The sequence below is a fragment of the Hippoglossus hippoglossus genome, chromosome 21 (genome assembly GCF_009819705.1).
Source record: "Hippoglossus hippoglossus isolate fHipHip1 chromosome 21, fHipHip1.pri, whole genome shotgun sequence".
Lineage (NCBI taxonomy): Eukaryota > Metazoa > Chordata > Actinopteri > Pleuronectiformes > Pleuronectidae > Hippoglossus > Hippoglossus hippoglossus.
The window spans coordinates 7,442,045-7,465,678 of NC_047171.1; the positions used below are offsets into that span (position 1 = coordinate 7,442,045).

At 40.1% G+C, this 23,634-nt stretch overlaps 1 protein-coding gene across 8 annotated transcripts in view; it reads right to left on the bottom strand.

The window, feature by feature from the left end:
• Positions 1–23,634, bottom strand: part of stxbp5l (syntaxin binding protein 5-like) — a 123,593-nt gene that overhangs the window by 43,363 nt on the left and 56,596 nt on the right. For all 8 annotated transcript variants that reach the window (XM_034575064.1, XM_034575066.1, XM_034575063.1 and 5 more), the window contains exons 4-7: positions 18,249–18,349; positions 11,243–11,377; positions 2,989–3,052; positions 584–667 (exon numbers count right to left, since the gene is read on the bottom strand). In XM_034575064.1, coding sequence (XP_034430955.1) covers positions 584–667; positions 2,989–3,052; positions 11,243–11,377; positions 18,249–18,349 — 384 coding nt within the window. The remainder of the gene's footprint in view (positions 1–583; positions 668–2,988; positions 3,053–11,242; positions 11,378–18,248; positions 18,350–23,634) is intronic.

Here is a 23,634-nt window from a genome sequence, read left to right on the forward strand (position 1 = left end):
CATCAATAATCTGCATTTTTACCTTATTCTGGATGAGACATTATTTTGATTATGATGATGAGTTGCTTCATATTCCTAATTTTCTGTCTGAAAACCCAAATACCTGAAATAGTTTAATGCATGATGCTACAGTATAACATGTCTAAATAATGCAACTAAGGCCACAATACTCCACATCTTAATTCTGAGTATATACCTTATGCAGGTTAAGGTCATCCGAAAATGTTGTTTAAACAGCAGTGTCTTATTCTGACTTTTGTCTTGATCAGTTGAATATCTGAATTATTGTTGTTGTTGCAGATTTAACAGCGAGGCTGCACAAGCTAAACATCACCAAACACAGTCTGATCTTGTTTTGCACTTTTTGCAACTACATTCTTCACCTGTTATTTCCTTCACCTGGAAATAACAACAAAGACAAGTCCTTGTTTCCACAGGATTCTGTAGTCATGGAAGGTTTGTAAATATTTACCTACATCACTCACGTACGTCTGTGTCCACATGATTCACTTTTGCACGACTCTAAATTTTGCCAAATTCTCACTCAAGTTGGTGATAAGAGGAGTGCACAGGGGAGACTCACCTCATCGTAGTAGATTCTGAAGTCAGCCTTCTTGCACCGGAGGTCCCATTGTACGACCGTCCCGCTCTCAAACCCTATAAGCAGCTTCAGAGGGGAGAGTGACAAGGAATGAGAGAGAGATATAAGAGCAGAGCATATTGACAACAGCACAGAGGAAAAAAATACTGTTTCTCAGCTGCCTGCCTGTGAGTTTTATGGTTTGTCAGGATTGGAAGTTCAGACCTCAAACATGTATCACTGAGATTCTATAGAATTTATTTAAACACCTGTGTGGGTCTGCTTTCTGCCATACTTGCAGACACACGTATATTTATTGATTTATACATGCGCAGAAATACGTATATATACCTGTTACTAGTTCACATACACATGTCTTGTCGCACATAACAGATGAAAAAGGGCAACAACAACAACAACCTCACAAAAACACCTGCACACTACAACATCGTTTGAAGGAGAGAGAAAAGGCAACGCAGTATGATCACAGATCAGAGGAGAGAGATCGAGAGTAATGTTGGAGGAGCACAGCCTGCAAGACCGAGCGGAGGAAACAAATCTCCTGCTGAGAGGAGACGTGTGTGAAATCTTAGACGAGAAGTTCGAGGGCAGGCGAGGTGGAAAAGGAAAACTAGTAACTTCCCTGACACCTTTAAGCTTTACATTGGCAACAGTTACAAATGTAAACAAGCAGGTAGGATGAATGAAGGTGTCCTGTGAACACATCCATAAAGAGCACACACCGTCATATCTGGATACAGATCTGCTTTGACATGCAGTGAATATTTTATTATTAATCCGTCTTCCACAAAAAAGTGTTTGGAGAGTTTGAAAAAAGAGGATTTATTATTTTCAGGAGAAAATGTGCTTTTCATTCAAAAGCACAAGAAAATTAGCATAGTTAATATTAATATAAAAAAAAGTATTGCTGATTCACTCACATAATTGACTGGGTCCCTTAAGTGTACGGGGACATTATTAATGTTATCAGTCAGACCTTTTTCTACGTCTTTTTCTGCTGCCGCTTCAGTCTGCTTGCCAACAGTTATTTTCTAGATTAACTGATTTCGAATTTGTTCAGTAACACGACAAATAAACAATGAAAAATACAGACACTCAAAACGCCAACGATATTTAATTGTAGCTCTAAGTCTCTTAACTTATTTTTGATGACTAGGCTGCAGGAAAAGTTAAAAATCACACAAAGTCATAAAATTGTAAATCTTACATACTGGTGGTTTCCAAAATCTTTATGGATTATGTGATACAGCAGAAATGGAGCAACATAAATCAAAGTCATATTTGTGGTCACCTGAATTTTAGTTAATGGCTATTTAACTGATCCTTATATACACCAAATGTTGGTACCAGGCCAGGGAGTCTGTACTATGTGTGAAATAACTTTTGTGATGGATTTTTAACACATACGTTACAACCCAACATTTTATTTTACCGTATCCTGAAATTCTCTGAGCTGTTTTGGAATTGCGAGGCTGAGCTACTGTAAGCGAAGGTTCCTGCATAATTTACAACAGTTAGTACGAGCGTATAGTTTCTTGTGGAGCAATGAAAATGAATTTGATATGTATTAATGTCTGTTCCCTGCTGTCAGACCCCAGTCGTAATTAGGAAGCTGGAACTGTCGGCTTTATATTTACCACAACTAAAAGTGAATAATAAGCAAAAGCAAAAGCTTTGAGAAATAGGAACACTTGTAGAATCCTGTATCTATCTTTAGTCTTTAAATTACATTAATACCATTTCCTAATGCTACACACAGCACTTCTTCCTTTGTACTGTGACTACAGTGAGCGAGAGCAGCTGCAAACTCCTCACTCGTCTTTATGTCTTCACAGCTTGTCAAGTCTGGTTTGACCCAAAGGCAGAAAAATCCATTGAGAAAAATCAATATGCTCTTCAACGACCTCTCTTTTTACAGCAACCTCAGCCTGACACCTTTCCTGCCAATCTGACTGCGACATGACCCTGAAAAACTCTACCGTCCTCAGAAGATATTACCTGCAAGTCCCTCGCACTTCAAATCATCTGCGTGTGTATGTGAAGACCCCGAGGGACGGGGGGAAAGAACATGAGAGCAACAAGGAGAGATACTATAGAGAGAATGGTGTGCGGTGGGTAAGCCACTCAGAAGAGCTGAGAGAGTGAGAGGTGAGACTTGAAAAGGAAAATGTAAGGAAATAGACAATAGGCAGAAGAAAGGATGGGAATGCAGTGACAGCAGGAGGAGGTTGAATGACAGATGAAGGAAGGGATTTGACTAAAGGCAAGAGTTAACACAGGGAAATAGGTTGGGGGGGCTCTATGTTTCAGAAAGTGATCAGGTTAAGATTTGGTGCTCGAGGAGAACCAGGAGGTGTCTGTGGTGTTTCTTTTATCAGCCTACTCACCTTGCCTTCATCCTTTGGGCTGTCGCTCAAATGAACCACAGGTCCTGGATGAGTTTTAGTTGCTCTGTGATGAGAGGGAGACATAAGAGAGAGATGAAAAAGACCCATATCTCTTTGTTTGGAGAGGACGTGGAAGCAATGACTAATGAGTTATTATTCAGTTTTACACTTTGCATACAAGTCACATTTCCCTGTTCGGTCCAAAAGCATAGTTTATAACATGCTGCAAGGTAGAATGACATTAACAAGCACTGTATAGAAGAGAATACTTTATACTTCATCCATTGCTTTCATCAGAGAACACCGGCATCCAAATCTTATATGTATATACATATTTTAGAAGTGTTAAAATTGTTATTTCCTTTAAATAATCCACAGCATCTGTCTTTCCATCCATCTATCTACAATATTGGTCTGTCTGACTATCTAATGATTTAAAAATATCTGTCTGTCTGAATGTGAAACACATCTCCAATCTTAACAGCTTCTCACTTGGCATGTGTCATTTTTATTAAGGGCCTAAGGAAGTGCAGTGTCGAATTTGGTGTGATTTGTGTTCAATATTAATACACTTTGAATAAACAGGTGACCATGCCCCTCTGTAGCAGTGGTGGCTGGGACTCATTGATTGTGAGGACAACAGACACCAGTTGGAGATTCTGCATACCTGAGTCGAGCTCCACTAAACTCTGAATAAAAGATGAACAGCTCTTTGTGCAGCAGTGGTGGTGCAGCTTCAGGGTTCTGAGGACTGGGTCCCACGGTCGGGCTCAACTTGCTCCGGCTAAATCATTGCAGGTCACTTTTAGAGAAGGAAAGCTGCAACCAGCAGTACCACACTACAGTGACAGTTAAATACAGAGAACACTTCTTGCCTCTGCACTGATGCAAAAAAGTATGTTCCACTGTGTTTTTCATTAAAAAATCTGTGTGGCGCATGAGGAAATAAGGCTGCACACAGAGATAATTAGGAGCTGCACATAGAGCTCATCATCACTACACTCTCGAGACCCAGCAGTCGCTCTGATTTTTTAAACGTATGAAAAGTCAATTCTACTTATGCTCTTATTTAAAACCTAACTGCAATAACCAGACAAAGAGCAAAGTATCAAGGGTGGGAAGGAACTGAGTACATTTACTCAAGCACTTAACTTAAGCACAATTTTGAGGTACTTGTTATTAAAAGTCAGCTATGGAGTTGACTTTTCACTCAAAATAAATCTTATATCTTCTGAAAGGCACACAGGGGAAAGTATTACATGTTCAAAAACTTGATTTTCACCTGAGGGGGACTTTGATGCATCAATAATTATATCATGAACCTATATGATAGTGTTACAAATTGAATTCTAATACAATAACAATATACAGTATAATTATTATAATAAAATGGACTCAGAAGACAAATATCTTTGCCAAATTGAACTCAGACGGCCACATCATCTGTCAGTATCATATGGGATTGTGACAAATAAGACTAATGCAGAAGAAAAGAGACGTCTTGCTTTTGAGTTAATCAAATGCTCTCCCAAAACTTACAGCATAAAAAAGATTTTTCCAAGAACCACTTGGTCAGCGGCCAGCTTCACTGCAGCAGCCCCAACAGCATAACGACTGAAATGTGAGCTGATGTGGGAAGGTGAGGTAAAGTGTGACTGACACGTTCATAACTGGCCATTTAGTTATGCCTGCTGTGGCAGGGCGATAAAAACAACTCAATATCTTCCCGTTCGACAATCTAAGAAGCAAAATGCAAAGATATCACCAAAACATCCACGACACACGAGACCTGTCCAGTATCTGCAGTGCAACAACAGGTAAATCTGGCTGCACAAGCCATCTAGAACTAATAACACATTCAGCTGATGCCCAAATTCTGACGTAACAAGCATATGCTCATTTGACCCTAAACAATAAGTTGTACATGAACAAACCTATACAACACACACACACACAGTAATAAGTGTGAGTTAATGAGAACAAAAACTAAATATTAAGTTGTCAAAGAGAAAATATTTGCAGCAGTTATTGAGTTTTGGATACAGCGGATATGACCAGGGGACAAATGCTTGCTATTGTATAAGTAAGGTTGTTTTCTTTGGTTAATGAAAGTCATCACTCTGTGGAGGAGAATGTGTGAATCGAGTTGAGTTCCTGACTGACTCAGTGACTCTGTGTGCTTTTTGAAAAGCACACAAATCAAATCAGGAGGCTAGAAGAAAACAATTATTTTACTTATAAATAGTGTGTTTACTTCTGTCTAGCTGTGAGGCTGCATGTACTGCTGAAATGTATTAAACTCCAAAAAATCGATCAATCTTTCTTTCTTTCTGTTGCTTTCATCTGAATACAAAACTCTAACAATGAATGTGCCAGTAGTACTTTCCAGAGTTAAGCTGAGTCTACCTCTTCATACTTTGTGCTATAGACTTTATTCAAACTTTAAATGGGTCTCATATATTAAACTTAAATTAGTTTTTTGATGTCATCTGTAGTTTTGGAATAATCACATTTCAAGTTCAATGCTTTTTTTTCTGAGATTTTAAAGTTTTATAATGGATGTGTGTAATTGCTGCATTAAGAGACTCCTCCAAAACTGAGATGGAGCCTCATTGGAGAGCCTTTGAGAGCTTCTCCACATTAACCAGCAGGATCTGGAGCTGGTCACAGCCCAGATGGATATCATATCGAAAGGAAGGGAAGCGATCACCACAGCTTTCCCCTTTGATGAAAAACCCAATGGATTTAAGAAAGAGACAATGCTCGGGACTGACTTAACTGCAAAGATCCTCAGACCTGATGGCACACGTCCTCTGTCTGTCCTCTGTCCCCACTGTCTCTGTGGTTGATAGTTTACAAATCTGAGGAAGTGCTAGTTGGGACGTTGAATGCCAGAAAAGTATCATCAAGCTGAAATGGAACTGCTGCTGCTATTGAAGTGTGAAAGCTTCATTTACAATACTTGTGTCCCTGCGCTAGTTAACAAATAATCTCGAAGACAAAGGTAAACAACATTATCTGTTGTGTAACTAGGTTTGAAAAAAAGACTTATTTCCCTTTTGCACAGATGAATGCTTTATAGATTAATAGACAACAGTAAAATCACCAAAATTAAGCCATTATTTTAACTGCAGCTGTCAGGAGGCAGGAAATGTTATAATACAACTGAGAGTTATAAAGGAAGAGCAGAAGAAATATTTTCAGGATATGGAAAAAAAATGTATATGTGGCTGCGGATAACACACACACACACAAATGCACAGACACCTTGAGCTGAAGCGGGGCCAGTGGAGCCATGGCAACCAATCACAGGAGAGACAAAATAATCAATGTGACAGATTAGGGAGGAGGAAGACAAGGCAGGAAAAGCATGTCAGCTGCAGAGATGTCAAGGATGTGATATGTTTGAATTGTATAGTGAGTAATATTCAAATGGCATCACATGCAGAGGCTTTATACCACATTGTGATGTCTCCTGTACATTTCCATCTGTTATAGATGTGAAATGAGATGTCAGAAGGCAATGCAATGTCTAAACATGCAAACGTATTGTGTAGTTGTATATCTATTATTAGATACACAACATTAGGTAGATGGACTGTATTTACTTAGTATTTTTCCAGTCTTATCGGCCAGTCCAACTGCTTTACATTACAAGTTGCAGTCACCCACTCACGCACACAATCATACACCATTCACACACTGTCAGCACAGCCTTCAGGTATTTGGGGCTTAGTATCTTGCCCAAAGACAATTTGTAATACAGACTGGAGTTGCTGGGGATTGAACCCCCGACCTGATTAGTACATGATCCTCTCCGCTACCTCCTGAGCCACAGCCACAGAGACAACCTAAAAACCGACTCAACTCTAATGTTAACAGTTTATTGATAATCTCTTAATTCCTCTATGATAGTCTTTTGTTTGGTTGAGCAGAAACACGTAGATTTGAATGTGCATCTACAGCATCTCTGTGTTCCTGATATTAGTTTTGTGTAATGTGAATCTATGAAGAGAATTTTCCCGTTTCCTAAATCTGGTCGTGTGTAATTGTTGAACTTTAGCCATCCGCTGACCTGGTGTCTATAAGTCTCGGCTCAGATAATGTTGAGGTATTCAGGGTAAGACGTGCACCGAGGAGCAAGAGGAAGAAAGAAGACATGCAACTGCTCAGAAATGATGAAATCACAACACCCACATTTTTGCTTATAGAACACAGCTCAGCCACTCAGCTGCATCCTGAGCTAGCTTCCTTATTGGCTCTTTCTCAGCCCATAGTCTACCCATAATCCTTTTCACCTAGTGTAAACAGAGACAAAGACATTTCAAACAAGCAGCCAACATTTTCCTCTTTTTTGACATTTTTTGACAACTTTGTTTTCATGTTTTCCTTTGAAAGTCAACACTATAACACTATAGAGCTAAGGATGTTGTTCCCCTCCTTCATATCCACTGAGGATTAGCTGTGCATTCAGCTCAGGAGACAATATTTCTGAAGAGTCAGAGAGAGGGAAATAATGAAATAAGACTGTGTCTCTGAGCAGGTGTTTATGTGCTACTACAGCGCAGCAGGGGCAAACGATTTGCTATTGCTATTATATAACAAATACTTTCACTTCTATGTATATAATCATACAGTTTCTACAGTTCAATGTGCAGAAAGAAACATTTACAATAAAGGTTCTTATTGGCTGTCCTGCATGGCTGTCAGGCTCGGGGGGGTGGAGTTATGTTGTCGCAGATGACTGGGAGTTTTGAGTGTCATTGGAGGACGTGGCTGTTTAATGAACCCGTAAGTTTTGTCTGTGTGTTAATGTTTACAAATGAACTCATTGGCATCCTGACACTGAGTGAAAACTAAGAGCGAGCTGGCCAGTGCTCCAGATTTGGGGTCAGCGCCGGAAAGGAGACACCGCCAGTAAGCTCATCAATCTTTTCCTCTTACCTGCAGCCGCAAAGTTACCCTCTGTGTATTCACAGGCAACCGCACCTTGGAAGCCTTAGACAAGCCTTAAATCATCAGATCCCTGAGGATGCCTTGCAGAGACATAATGCAATTTAGAGAATCCAACGCTCCCATTTCTAAACCACCAATCAGAGGCAGGAGGAGAGTCTGACCAGGTTTCAATCACTGCTTGAGCACAGCTCAGTGGAAATGGAGGAGGTGTCTGGAAGTTGTATTCGTTTAAATTATATCTTTCTCTCTCTCTCTTTTGAAATCCTACCGACTGTAGCTTTACGAATAGCAGAGTGGCAACGCACTATGTATTGAATTTATATTCCATTATAATTATTCACATATCATAAATATAGTACAATGCTGACAACTCTTTTATTATGTCTGCTGTTTCCTGTTTGTATGGACAGAGCACTTTAATCCCAAGTAATTCATGTGTAACCTTCCAACCATATATTCTGCAATATTTCTGCGCTTGAAAGAAAGACATTTCATTCAGTTGTATCGTTTATATGATGTTAACATGAATATATTCGATCTAGTGTCCACCAATGACCGAGGTGGAGTAAATAACCTAACAAATACTGAGTTGTGTGAAACAGAGTTCTCTATAGCGTCAGAGGGTTGACATTATTGACTTCGAATTACCACACTGCTGAAATCAGTTTTAGAAACACTGCGAGCTTTTCTTTAACATCTCTTCAGCCTGAGGACATGACATTGAGACATGTTGACTGCAGTGTTCATGACTGTGTCTCCATAGCGACTTCAGCTCAGTGACAGTGCCACCTCTGATCTGATCCTCGATTCTTGTAGCAGCTACTTCACAGGCTATTTTCACCCAACCTGCCACATCGTCACAGGACCTGGCGGCTGGTGAACATGAGGTTGTCTCTTATATGGTGGGTAAAATATAGAGAAAATTAAAAGGATCTTGTCACGTGCATGTTATATTACACATTTACCAAGACAATAAACTATTATTAACCTTATACTTAGGGGTTCCTAAACACAACTATAGAAATGTTGGCCATGCTTTAAACAAAAAAGAAAAACAAGGACAATGTGTGAATGTATGTGAACCTTTGTCAGACCATAACAATCCATTCATTTGCATATGTTTAATGTTATCTATAGGGTTTCTATTGCCATGTGTTTCCACGTACGGTCTGTATCTGCATAGCTCATTTGCATTTTAACAGTACTTATTCAGTGAAAAGAGGTTGGACCAGGAGGACGCTGAGAGCTTTTTCTTTATTTGACAATCTCAGTGGAAGAAACAGCCAAACATAGCAGTGTTGACTATGACTGACATGATGCCAGGCGTAAACATAATTCTGTTCATCAGAGGGATCTATGAACTGCAGCAGGATGCGCACAAGGCTGCTGTGTTTTCTTCCATTTCCCCCTTGCATCTCATTTTGGAATATCTCATTTTGGAATTAATCTCCTGAAGATGAAATTGTGCATTAAATATATTGCGAACCCATTTGAATTTCAATGAGAGCCACGGCCCTCCTGTTTGGGAACATTGGCCCCAGTTGAACTGTCGCTATAATTGATTCTTTTTCCAGAGAGCATACTTTGGTTAGTGTTCAATTAATGCATCTGTGAACCGCTGGCACACAAACAAACGCTGGGATGGCGCACACACACACGCACGCGCGGACGCATGCGCGCACACACACACACACACACACACACACACACACACACACACTCACTCACTCACTCACTCACTCACTGAATGACTCTCACTCTGCTGTTTGTAAACAGCAGAGTGGATCATTTCTCCTTTGCACACTCGACGTTCCACCACAGAAACAACAGAGTCCCCACTCATCCCTATTCATGTTTGGTAGAAAACCTCCCCAGCCAAACTATGAAACTCCCCAGTCGCTGTGTGTGTTGATGAGAGAAGATTCTCTCTTTACTAGTTCAACTTCTCATGAACTCCACTTCAGAAAGGTGCAGAGTGCTGACGGTTAGAAAATGTAGAATACATTATACGTTGTCTCACAAGCTCAAACAGAACAAACTATAGATTGTTCATAATACAGATTGTAAATGTGATCTCCCAACTTCATCCACCTCTTTGTCTGAAATGTGATTATACATACAATTGTTTTCTAAATGCATCTCTTTTACACAGTAAAACACCCACTGTGTAGTGCTGCTGCTATTTTGTTCACATTTGCCATTCTAAGTCTTTTAACTATTTCAGAGTCCAGATTTAAGACTAAAGGAGACAAAGCCTTAGCAGGACTGGCTATGTAAGTCAAATTATTATTATTATTATTATTATTTCATAAAGATGTTATAAAATGTTAATGTAGCAGTGTTTTTTTTTATGAAAAACACCTTTTTTGATTAACAAAGTACAAGTACCAACATATAACTGAAAATTCCTGTCACACATTTTTTGACTATTTAAAAAACTCTAAAATGGAGAGTCCTCCCTGCAGCAAGGAATCAGCAAACCAAAATGTTCTGCTCAAATCTCAAACACTGTCTTGGCCTCCGAGACTCAAGCAGTGATTGGCAGACAGACCTCCCACACAGAAACACCAGTGTTGTGACTGCTCTCCCCAGTTTGGGCTGTCACAAGGCAACAAGCTGGTTCGCTACGAAAGTGACTTGTGACTGACACTGCAGCAGGGGACTTGTCAGGGTAACACCACATGAACAGCGTGTAGGTGGGTGAAACCAAAAGAAACAAACAGGCGTTCAACGGAGCTGCGCCCAATTTGTACACTTGACGGTGCCTTTAATTGTCAATCTGAAGCATGATTACAGCGAAACAAACCATCCACATATTCACCTAATGCTAAACCAATGAAATCCCTCTGGTGATTGCTTCTCTCCATATTATTACATGTTGTTAGGCCCCAAATAACTGCCAATCTTCAGTGTCTGCATTTAAACATTGTTTACCCATTTGCATCTGAGGTTTAAACCAGGAAATAATGATCAATGACATTTCCAGGGTCTGAAAACTGCACACTAGCAACACAGGTACAGCTTGTTTAGTTTAGAAAGGCACAACAGAGTTTAGCTTTCAAAGATTTCTTGAGACAAGTAAACTTTCTGTTTGTCACCACTGATGAATCATATTTTAGAGAGAAGGCAGAGGACCAAGTTAACTGCCACTCAATATTTCACTGTCCATGTACTGTAAGAACCAGTGCCCTCCGCAGAACCACCACCAGGATCATTACATTAGAAAGCATCACTGTCATCACCACAGCTGTTACCACTGTTTTGGTGATCTCCAGCACTTTGAGCGTTAGCTACTCACAGTTCTATGGCCTTGTTCCACATGATGACGTATCCGGACAAAATGAAGGACTCGATGTTGACCATGTGTGTGTTTCCACGCTCCGTCCCCACGTACAGCCATTTACTCTGAAAGGGAAGGTGGCAAAACGTGACCCTGGAGAACAAGAAACAAAGGAGGAGAGAGACCGGGTGTTAGAATATCGATATAAAGTCATTAATTCAGTTTGTTTCAAGGATTGATGGGTGTGATAACAGAGTGTATTCTCACTCTTTTTGTACATATGCACATTAAGGTAAACCCGAAAATTTGCGAATAAATTTGTGATTATAATGCGGATAATTAAGTTAGTTATTATTATATGTGTCTTTACAACAATCCGCCAATGAAATAAAATGGAAAACAGTTTTTATCTGATCGGTGTGTGTATTTTTTCCTGTTAAGAAAAAGTGATTTAAAACCTAATGTCAATTCTAATCACAGTTGGATGAAGTTAGCCACGCTGCTATTTCAATCAGCAAAGAAGAATAACAGTAAACAGGATAATAATTTTTTTATGAGAAGATGGATTATATGCATCACGACAGGGCACAGGGGAGAAGTCTGCTAAAGTAACATTGGGTAAGACAAAAAGTTTCTCAGTGTTTCTCGGTTGTGCACAGTTCCAGGTCTCAGCTTTCAGATAATGGGTCATGGTCAGGTTTTGGACAACATTTCTGGGGCTTTTTAGGTTCGGGCACAAATTTATTGGACCTGTGAAGAAGGAGGCTTCATGGCTTGAGTCAAAAATAGGCCTACAGTGATAAGCTACAACACAACAAAACCAGTTACCTGTTTTATTGTGGATTATCAATGTATCAGCCATAATGTATCCTACAATAGGTTCGAGCAAAAGTAAATTGAGCAATATTTCCTCCTAGAATACAACCACAATGAAACATGGAGTCAATTTGCTCTTCTTTCTTTTTAACATTTACACAGACTTTCTTCTGGTGACCCAACACAATCCAAGTGGTGAAACAATCATTTGCTCAGAGACAGATATTTAATGACACTGTTATTGGACAACACACACTGCTCAGCGCTGACTCATTCATGGATATCCAAGCTGGCCTGACTCATTCTGTCATGGTTTAATTTAGCACTCAGCAGGAAGGTGGAAAATCGCTTTCCTTCCACAATGCAGAAGCTGGTGTATAGGAAGCATCGCCTGCATTTGCTCCTCCTGCGCTTTATGTTGCCACTCCTGCTCCTCTCTTGTCAGAGAACTCTTGCACTCAGCCTGTAAGCTCACCCTAAGCCGGTATAAATAGTTATTTTAAGAGCCCTTCAAAAACAACTGCCAGAAGTAGAAGCCTGAACTTTTTCTGTGTGCGGTTACATTTCACTGTAGCCTGCAGACGTACTGTATGCACCACAGGCTGAACTGGTCCACTGTTCCACACATAATCACTACCCCTCTGTACTCAAAGCTTTAAATAGCATCGAATCTTAATTATTGAATGCAGAATTTTCCCCGCACAGTCTTCATTTTGCATATGTATGAATTCTCAATTGTACCTCAAGTGGGTATCACTCCAGGCAATAATGATATAACCTAACTGCAGAAGCTTATTATAACCATACCTGAGTGATTGCATGTCTGTTCAAGCTTTGCACTGCAAAATACACAGACCATGTTTAAAACATAATGATTTCAAAGCCACAAACTATTTATTAAATCATTTTCTATGACTTCTCCAAGATCTTTTGGGATTGGATGTTTTTTCCCAAAGCCCCAAAGCCAACGACCCAGTAAATGGTAGGATTAGAAGATGGAAGACAAATGAGACAGCAGACAATTCAATAAGGATTCCGGTGGCTCGGGGAGATGACAACATTCAAACTGTTGGTGGTTGCGGGGATGTGCTTCATGAGGAAGAAAGACTTTTGCAACATACATTTATCTTCAAGAAGCTTTGTGATCAACGTTTGAGGATTATTATGTCTATAACACAAAATATCTTCAAACTACCTTCGGCGATCTGGATAAATATATCTATTCAATGAGCAACAATAAAATGTATGGATGCAAAAGTGAGTGGGGATAAATCTGTTGTGTGGAATTATTTTGGATTTAGGAAAGACGAGATAAGATACTCAGAAAATACCACAAACCTCACTGCCATTTTAAATTTCCAAAGACAAGAGGTCTTACAATAAATTTAAATACAGATTAAGTCAAGACTGAACAAAACAAAACAAAAAAATAAATCATATTTTAGTGGCTTTTTGTGATTTGATATAGATATAACCAATTTTAGAAAATGGGTTTTATAATATTGTTTCATATTGATCGTATATTGATTGTGATATCAGAAAAATATTGTATCGTTTCAACATTATGAAACTGCCTATTTATATCCTTACAAACCATCCAATATATAGTATCCCTACAAGTCTTGATTTTTCTTCCTGTGAAAATAATCAAAAGAAAAGTCAAGGCTTTAAAGTAAAAAACATCTTTTAAATGAAGAAGCAATGAGAAAATGAAAAGACATGGGGGGGAATGAGTAGAGGCGAATACAGATCTGGAGTCAAATATATGGTTTTGACTCCAGCCAGTCGGACCAGGCTTATAATCAGCAATCAAAGAGGACAGGAAGCGACGTGGGTTTAGCCGCCAGCTGACCAGCCATCGCCAAACCAGCTGAGGAGCAAATATCCTTAATTAACTAAACAGATGTAGGGATTAATTGAATTGCCGATATCGTCGAGGGAACGGGCGACCTGGCCATCTGCTCTGCATGAGACACGACACCACTATTTAAGGAAATCCTGCAACGGCTACCTAACGATATCCGAGCTGTCATGTTGGATAGATCAAAACCACAGATGCGTACATTAGCTCAACTGTCTCCTTTTATTGTGCTCAAAACTGCAGGGAGTGTGTGATGCTTCATGTATTGTGATGTGCATTTGTGAAAGTCTTCAGATTCCTTTCGACATGACAAGCGAGGAGGGCCGGCGGCCACGAGATGCTGACAGACAGTCATCCCAAAACAATTCTCCTGACAATTTCCTGTGATTCATACATTATTCTGGAGGGATTGTGAGGAGGTGGTAGGGTGCTAATTGTGTGAGGTCCAACCTAGAGAGACAGAGCTAAATGGAAAATCACTGCCCAGCCTCTGATGGATGACTCACGATGCCCTCCTTCTTCATTATCTTCAAGCATGATTCACTGCTCTGCAACGGAGAGTGAACGGTGCTGACTCCTACCTCACTGCACCACGAGACAGTTAGAAGGAACAGGAAGAAGGATTGAATCAAAACAGTATTCCTAAGGTTCACCCATGTGTTTGTGTGGCCATGCTACAGAATGAGAATCACAGTGATGGGTACAGCTGCAGGGTCTGCAGATAAATCTCCGATGGACAAGTTTACAGTGGCTATAGTGTGTGATGATTTCTCTAAACATTAAAGTGTAACTTTGCCGCTAAGTTCTGTCAAAAGTGTCTCTCCCTGAAAGTAAAACAAGATGCTGGGAGGCGAAGCTAAGACACGTCAAGAGTTTAGGGACAGAAAAAGAGGGACATAAAGTATATGAAGGCTTCTTGCTTCCAGGGTTTCCTGACGGCCAAGACCACAATCGTCCTGGGCGGCCGGTGCCAATACAAAGACGGAAACAACGTGTCTGAGGAATGCGGTGGTCCCCAACCATTTTAATGTACTCATCAAAATTACACAGGCATTTGTATTTATATTTGTGACATTAAAACAAGCATTAAATCAAAAAACACACTTAATTGTGCAGCGCAGAAGTGATTGTACTGTCTGCAATGCAAACAGTAAAGGCAGCAGCTGCAACTGCGACAGAGTATCATGATAAGTTTTGGATATGAAGAATTCTTCAATATTTTAATGAATTTGATAGAATTCCTTGAAATGTCAGTAGTTGTCATCACTGCATTACAGAGACAGCGTGTTCCTTCCTTGACCTGCAGACAGTACGTGGATTTAACAAGCCCCTGGTTGACTTTTATGATGCTGTTCTCTTTTTTTACTGCAGGACGGAGATTTTTCCGTCTCCTGGAGGAAGCTCATTGCCGTCTCGGGATGGAAAGTTGAGAGAAAACATGCCCAGTGACTCAGATGAAGTCCTTGACTTAAGTTGAGTTCCGCTGTGATGCGTACTCATCAAAATTATCACTGGCATTGACCCTGATGTTCTGTGATTTCATGAATGTGCCGGAATAAATCTTTATTGTAATAGAAAAAACATGTGCTTTGCAATTCGTGAGCACAGTTTATATTTCACATTCAGTCAAAATTCTGTCATATTCATTAAATGCCCTTGACCATGAGAAAGGTGCAGACATCAAATTTGAGTAGAATGAAAACGAAAAAAGAAAATGACTTCATCAGTCACATCTGTTCAATGAATTCAGTCAAAGCAGCATTTATTTTAAGAAGAATTTAAAGTGTGGAATATTGAAACATGAAGTTAATCGAATGATTAGTGTCTGTCCTGTGTTTTGTGTTTTGCTTTGAATACATCTTATATAACTTTGCTTCCATTGTGGATGAAGGTTGCTTCCTTTGATTTCTACCACCATGTTTGTGAACTTTCTCAGCCTCAATGGCTAAGAGAACGTTGGTGCAGCTTTTCTTTTAAAAGAAGCTTTCATTTGACATCAAAATTTATATTTTACTTTGTTGTTATTTAATTGTTATTAATTTTAATTTTTGTCTGCAGTTATAACATGTGAAGGAAGGGTAGAATGAGAACAAGCTGACAAAAGAAAACTTAATCTGGATCATTGCCTCCCTTACTGATGATGATATAATGATGGACTATGAATGTGTGCTCTGGATAGTTACACAACAACAGTGGACCCTGCTTGGATTAAACAGCAGGTGTTGTTTTAAACAACTGAGCTACTTCTGTGTATGGCCACGCCGACGCAAACGGAAACGTTTCAAAAACCAAATGTCAGCATTAGAAGCCTTTGTTTGCCATTACAGTTAAATGGTGGAGAGCAGAGCCCGAGCTGTCACTGCTGGGAAAAAGCAAAGAGCCAAAACCTTGCTTATGACCACATCCCACAGGCTGCTACTCGGAGGAGAAGAGGAGATGGCCTCAAGCAGCGAGTGAGACATGTGATAGACTGAAAGAGGCAGCTGGCGGAGGGTGTGTCATGTCCTCCTCATCCAGCGGGTGAGGAGGTGTGACACAAAGATCAAGAGAGAGAGAGAGAGAGACATCAAGGACGTCATATCTGGACAATAGAGGGCACTGGGAGTTGATGAAAGCTGGAGAAAATGTAATGATCATTGACATTGTTGGAGCACTACAAAAAAATTACTGACAGAGAGGGAGAGAGTGGAATTGCCAATTTTCCAAACACACTCCTTTCCCCTACAGTCAAGCTCACTGGGTGCGAATTCTGCAGTGATCAGGTTCATCCCAGTTTATTGAGCAATTCTGGCATCATATGGTGCGGACGTAGCTGTCGGGTAAAAGCAACAGAGCAAAAACAGCCTGGCCTCTAACCTTCAAGACCCTCAATTGGTGTCTGATATAGAAACAGACACAGAGGTTCTCTGTGTCATTTTAGATGTTCAAATTAAGCACATCTACAAACACACCCAGTCTGACTGGGCTTCCATAACCAACATCAAATATTCCACCAGCTCTCTCTAATGATGCCAGGTTACAGCCACCATGTGAAAGGTGAGTGATGTGGCAACATGTCAAAGGCGAAGGATTCAGTTTTCTAATAACCACTCAGAAATCATCTATCACTGCCAGTGGTGGTGGTGATGGGGGAGATGTCTCACAAGTTCAATGGAGTCAGAAGATGAGGTTTCTCAGGTGTATCAAAGAGGGTAAAAAAGGTTCAGTGTCAAAGGGAGGAGAGGGAGGAGAGGGAGGAGGCCCCGTCTTCTCGACACAGACAGAGCTGATTAAATGTGTTTCTGACCACCGCCGATGATGCTGCTGAGAGATGCTCCAGTGAAATAAAGCTGGGCTCAGACAAATGTATTTTGAAATCAGGTTGCATCACGAAGATGAGGAGAATCTTCACACATATCATTCACTATAATCTTAAACACGAGCACACTACAAGATTAGAAAATAATGGGGAATCACACACTACAGGATATTATTAAGATTATTGCCCCAGAGGAAACGACACACCACCTCATGTCTCTCATGTGTCCTCATAGGGATTGGCGAGGAGCAACAACTTGCTCTAATTTTGTAATAAGGAGAGGGCAGAATGAATGTGGATGAGAAAATGATCAAAGGGACGTGGTCAGCATGAGATATTTATCCTTTCTTCAGGTGACATTTCAACCGTCAGTTATAATATCTGTTAACTGTAGCGCAGTAGCTGACGTTAGCCTCAGAATGTTTGTCAGCTGCTCGGGTCGCTCTGTCTCTCTCGTTGGCTGTTGTGATTCAGCTCGGAAACGACGCACTGTAAATCGTAAATATGAGTTTGATAAGTATCGGGGAAGCTCCCGATTATTCTGCGGGCAGCTGGGGAGCTTCAAGAAAGGCTCTGGAACCTCTCACACTACCAGATAATCTGGGCCGAACATCAGTACCAACCAAGTTAAGAGTCTTTGGGGAACAAATCAGGGTTAAATTGGCCTGAAATGTCTGTAATGTGAGCCCAGTTCAGGGATTTCTAAAGACTCTTTACAGCTGTCATTGTGTCAAGATGCTGAAGATGAGTGGAAGCAGAATACAGTGTCATGTGCAGCTCATCCCTGACTGCCTGACCCTGTGTAAAATGTCGTGCATGATGTTGGCTCTAGAATCACGTAAAAGCTGGAGAATATACTCATCTCGGTCAATCGCATACAGTTTTCAGAGGAAGAGGTGTTTGGAGTGTCTCTGCACAGTGTGTGTGTGTGTGTGTGTGTGTGTGTGTGTGTGTGTGTGTGTGTGTGTGTGTGTGTGTGTGTGTGTGTGTGTGTGTGTGTGTTTGCACGGATGAGTGAATGTGTGCGTCTTATCTAGCGGAATGCTTACCTCTCTCTGTTGAACTTGAGTGAATGCAGGATCGCCGGCCGCCTCTGACGCAGATTCCACAAGTGTAGCGTGTCATCTGCACAGGCTGTGACCAACGCTCCCTAAAGCACAAAAAACAGGAAGTATCAGTAGTGAATCATTGCAGGGACACGGATGTCACCTTGCCTTTTGGAATAAAGTCCTGTGGTCCTGGTTGATGAGATTGTGGAAGATTACACAAAATGCCCAAAACACAGTAGATTCAAGGTGAAGGGCACCAAGGACATACATTTAGCCACAATAACACAAGGTATATACAGTCTTATAAACACATAAAAGCAGAAATAAAACACGCAACTAATATTGTAAATAATTCTGTGTTTACTATAAAGACAGCTGCTACCAGAACACACACACACAAATGACTTGAAACTGAATTAAAACTGAGAGGAAGTTTTCAAATGTCATCAGCTGGTTGCAACCCTGCTTCTGAGGGCAGCTAATTGTAATTACAGTGAAATTCCCACTGTGGGTTTGCTACCAGAGCGTCACTGTTAAGACTGGAGCCCAGGGAGAATTAGCTTTAGATTACAAACTTAATCATGGGATTAAAGACTGTACAACACAAGAGTATTCCACTGAATGTTTTCCCTCCATTCAAAATGCATAACATTTGCTTAAGGGGTGATTATCAGGATGATACTAAAACTAAAAGCGAGAAATCGTAGCGTAGGGAGGACGTTTTGTGGACCATTATTATCTGTGGAGAAATGTTCCATTATTCCCTGTAATTACCATCAGACACCAAAGTCTTGTATTTGCACTCTGTGGTAAAAAGTCTTCATCCGACTGATTCTCTTTACAATAAACCTGCCTAACCCCCATTATGAATGAATGACCTTAACTTTCCCTTGATTCGTCTGATTGTCACGCTTAACAAAAGCTTATTTTCAAAGTGAGTTTGTAAGACAAATCATTTCTCTTCCAAAAGCAAGTCAACAGATAAGAAAGAAGAAATATACAACATAATTATTTCAGTTTAATCCGCCTGCTGCTTCATATTTTATTCCATCACCCTGTCTCCATACTGTTATGCTGCTGCTTGTCTTTGTCAAATTTCTCTGATGGGGAACTGGTGATGATGATAACCTGGTACGTCTGGAAAACATTGTTTTCCTGTATTTATTTATTTTGTTATTTCCATAAATAGGCATTTTGACTGTGTCGCTTCCTTATCTTGTCTTGACCGAAAGGGTATATTTTATATTGGATGATTTGATATTTGTCTCCACTGAGTGCCAGTACGAGGTAAACAATATATATAAGACTTGTGTGTTTGTGTGAAAGCCTCCTCGAGTAACATCACAACCTTAAAACATACCTGTCATTCAAAAAATTTATTTTGTCAAGAAAAATGTTGTAGTTCCTTCACTTTTGCCTCTGGCCTTGAAAGGCTCAGACCAGACCCAACATAACTGGCACAAGAACCAGTTGCCTATGGGGCCCTGGAACTTACACAATGGCCCTGCCTGCACCTCATGTTAAAGTGGGTGTCAGTGTTTACAATGTTGAAGCGAGGATGAAGTGGAACTACAGGCTAATTCAGGTCATGAGAATAGGAAAACATACAGGGACAATATTTAGGTAAATGTGTAAATTAGTAGTATCAGGCTTAGCCAAAGCAGACATAGTGCTTTATATTTGAAAATATATAAAATGAGACCTGGGGAGCCAGCGTGAATGGACCTGAAGCAGCTGAAAAAATGATTAATCATGTTCTATATAATTAACAGGTCATACACATGACGAATGATGTTGAATCATCAGCCAGTGTTCATCACCATGCAGCAGAGCCAAAGTTCAGAATTATTACATTCTACATTTTTGTTAATTTTACATTTCTCTTAAGATTATATAGAGGATATTCTATTCAATACATATATATCTCATTCTGTTCCCTGTATGTTTACTTATTCTCAGACCAACAGATGGAGCAAACTATTTTGAAAGGGAAGTGTAATGGAAGCACTGGGGTGACAGGTGTGATTGTGTGACGGTTTTCATTGCTCATGGGTCAGGTCGGGGGTCCTATCAGTAGAATTTTGCTAAGGGCCCCTGGGAGGTCAGGATCACTTCTGGGTAACTGTTCCACCTCATCTCTCCCCTGTACCCTGGTATGTCTGTATCTGACCTTATATGTTTTGCGCCAGGTCCACAGCTCCATTATGGTGAGTTTGTGTTGACGGCTTGATGGAAGCCAGGTAAAATGGCAGGGGCCAGGGCCAGGGCCAACAGAAAATAACTCTATACAAACCATCTGGAAAAATAGCTACCATGTATTTATGTTCACACGGTTGATGGATCAACATTTCATATTTGACTGAATCATTTTCAATAGCTCTCATTAAACACTCATCGCATCAGAGAATCTATTATTTGTTAATTAACCAATTGATCATTACATGGTCTGATACGAAGTTCATTCTTAAGAAAGGTCCCTGAGTTGAGGGAAGAAATTGATTTAAGTTCTTCAAACCTGATAATTTTATTTTAACACTGAATAAGAGGCTTAATAAATTATAAGGAGTGAAATTTATGTTTCTCGTTAAAACATATTAAAAATGGTGCAGAGGCAATCAAATTTGCACAGTTTCTTTGTTTCAAGAATTTTTGAGGGAAGTGGGCTTTGTTAATAATATGCAATTAAAAAGAGTTTACCCTGCAATTTAAAACCATTAATCAATGTACCTGTTCAGAGGACTAGGAGGTCTGAATGTTCCTGATGAATCACCGACACTGGTCTCTGTTCTGCACCTCATTAACGCAGCAGATGGCAACGAGTTTCCCAAATCATAATTTCTTTTCCCCGTCATCAATTTTAAAGCAGCAACATAACACAGTCTTTTTGATGTTGGTTTGTCAGTGTAGTGTGTGGACTGTATAGACCGATGAACACAAACGCGTTTTTGAAAATACATGTACCACTAAATACAAGACTACAAGTCGTGTATAGAATCATGCTGCTGTGTAAATTCACACTGGGTAAAAACAAACATCATTTGGTCTGCATCAACACTAATGTCGCGTTTATTTGCAAACAGAGCGCTGAAATGAGGTCTGATCACACCCCACACACACATGTGCAAATAGCAGTTGTTGGTCTGACAGTGGCACATTGGAAAATGTTTGCCTACCACCCCCCCCGTAGAAGAGACACACTCTTGATGCATGAAACAGGTAGATACCAGGAGTGGGTTATATCTAAGTGAATGTCAAGAGGCTGGTCTGAAAACGTAAGTCGAACATTAGCAGGGAGGCTGACGGCCCACACAGTGAATCCAAGAGGACACTGACACGCAGCACAGCTATTAGTCGACAGGTCAAACAATGGGAAGACCTGTCGACTAATAGCTGTGCTGCGTGTCAGTGTTGGGCCTGTTGATATACAGGAGACAAACACAAAAGCATATATTATGCTGAATCCCACTCATTTCACAATGAAAGTGTAACAATGAATTAGTAAATATGCAAAAACTAGAATGGCACTCGGTTGAGCGCACAAGGAGTTCAACACAAGGTGAAAGGACTCCATACAGGTTTAGCAGCTCACAGATGTTGCTAAACATTATATATGTTTTTGTTTTTTAAAGTACACTTGTGTTGGTTGATACGCACAGTCCAGGTATCAGATTGGTATCAGAAAGGGAAAAATTGTGTCAGAACATGATACATTGTTTCATCAAGAACCATTAATATTCTCTGGGAAATGGGTGAAAGTAGTTTTTGTGTAGTCCTGCTAACAGACAAACAGCAATGAAAACATAACCTTCTTGGCAGAGGTATTAAAACACACGCACACAAAGACTGTGTCTTCACACATGTACTTGAGCCTCCACACACATACTCAAAGTAAGTATCTGACACACACACACACACACCTCTTCAGGCCCATACACATCCATTTGCCTCAGACAGACACATCACAAGTAGGCCAATGAGTGATGGAGAAGTGGGCTGAAAGAGCCAGTGGGCATAAAAAAAAAAAACTGAGTGGTTCTACACAAAAAACATCGAGAGGCAGGAGGAGCAAATGGATTAAAGAAGAATAAAGGATAAAGAGAAACACAGAGTGGAGTGAAACGCGTGACTAAGCTCCTGCTCTTTAACACCACAGCCTTTTTTTCTTCCGCTAATACACCTACAGAATTCTGTTAGTAAACAAAAACATGGAATCGAACTGCGGCGCACACGAGTAAGCTGTTGTTAAAGAACCACTGCCATGTGTCAGCCCACACAGCAAAATCAGACAGCGAGGGAAAACTGTTTTAAAGACATGGAGGAAACAAATGTTTGAGCGAGTAATGATCATAATGATAATTTAAATGGTTCATTACAGAGTGCTTTGTCTCCTGCTGTCATCAGCTCCTCCACATTAAACAACTGAGAGTTTATAACCGATTCACAAACATGACTGGGGGCTAAATATTGTAAACCCAAATATGTCAATATGTACTTTCAAAGATAGAAAAAAATCCAACACAGTCGAACCACTCAATTGGAAACCAAATCTGCTGTCAAGAACAAAAACAACGGTGTGAAAGTGAATACATCATTTATGGTGCCCACGGTGCACCAAGGTCACACTGTCAGGATCTTCATTTCTCTCGTTTTCGCACACATCAAGTTGTTTCCAACGGGCAAACTGAATCCTCTTCATGATACAACTGGAGTGGTTGGATCATTTTATCCTCAGTGGTCTTGATTTCTGGGTTATGTAGTGTGCCAAACCAAACATGGACAAAATTAAGCTTCAGTCACATTTTCTGATTTAATATTTAACAGGGTGAAGATGTTGCTGTTTAACTCAGCAGGAAAAAAAAGAAAAAGAAATTACACTTGCACGCCTCAAACAGAGAACAGAGATTATTGTGACCAGGGCTGTAGTTTTAAAATATATATATATATATATATATATATATATATATATATATATATATATATATATATATATATATATATATATTTAGGACCCACAGAAACTTGTCTTGTTTGCAAGAGAGACTGGACTTTGAGAGTGTTTAAGCAGAGAGGTCTGTATGCTGAGGAGACGGGAGAGCAGGGGTAGGGTGCCAGGCTGGAGGAGTCTGTGCTCTGAACGGTCACATAATGCTCAGTAAACATTGGTGTTGAATTTGACTAAAGCTTTTAAAAATCGCACAATAACAAGTGAGTAAACCACGATATAAAAAAGGTGCGTAAACACTATTTTGTATTCAAAAAGTTAAGTAAACAGTGTTTACCCCTCACAACAGCCCTGACTGTGACAAAGCCAAATCTGCGGTTATTTATTATCAACAAATCCCATGAAATAAAAAATAACGATAAATGCACAATGAATTAATTGTAC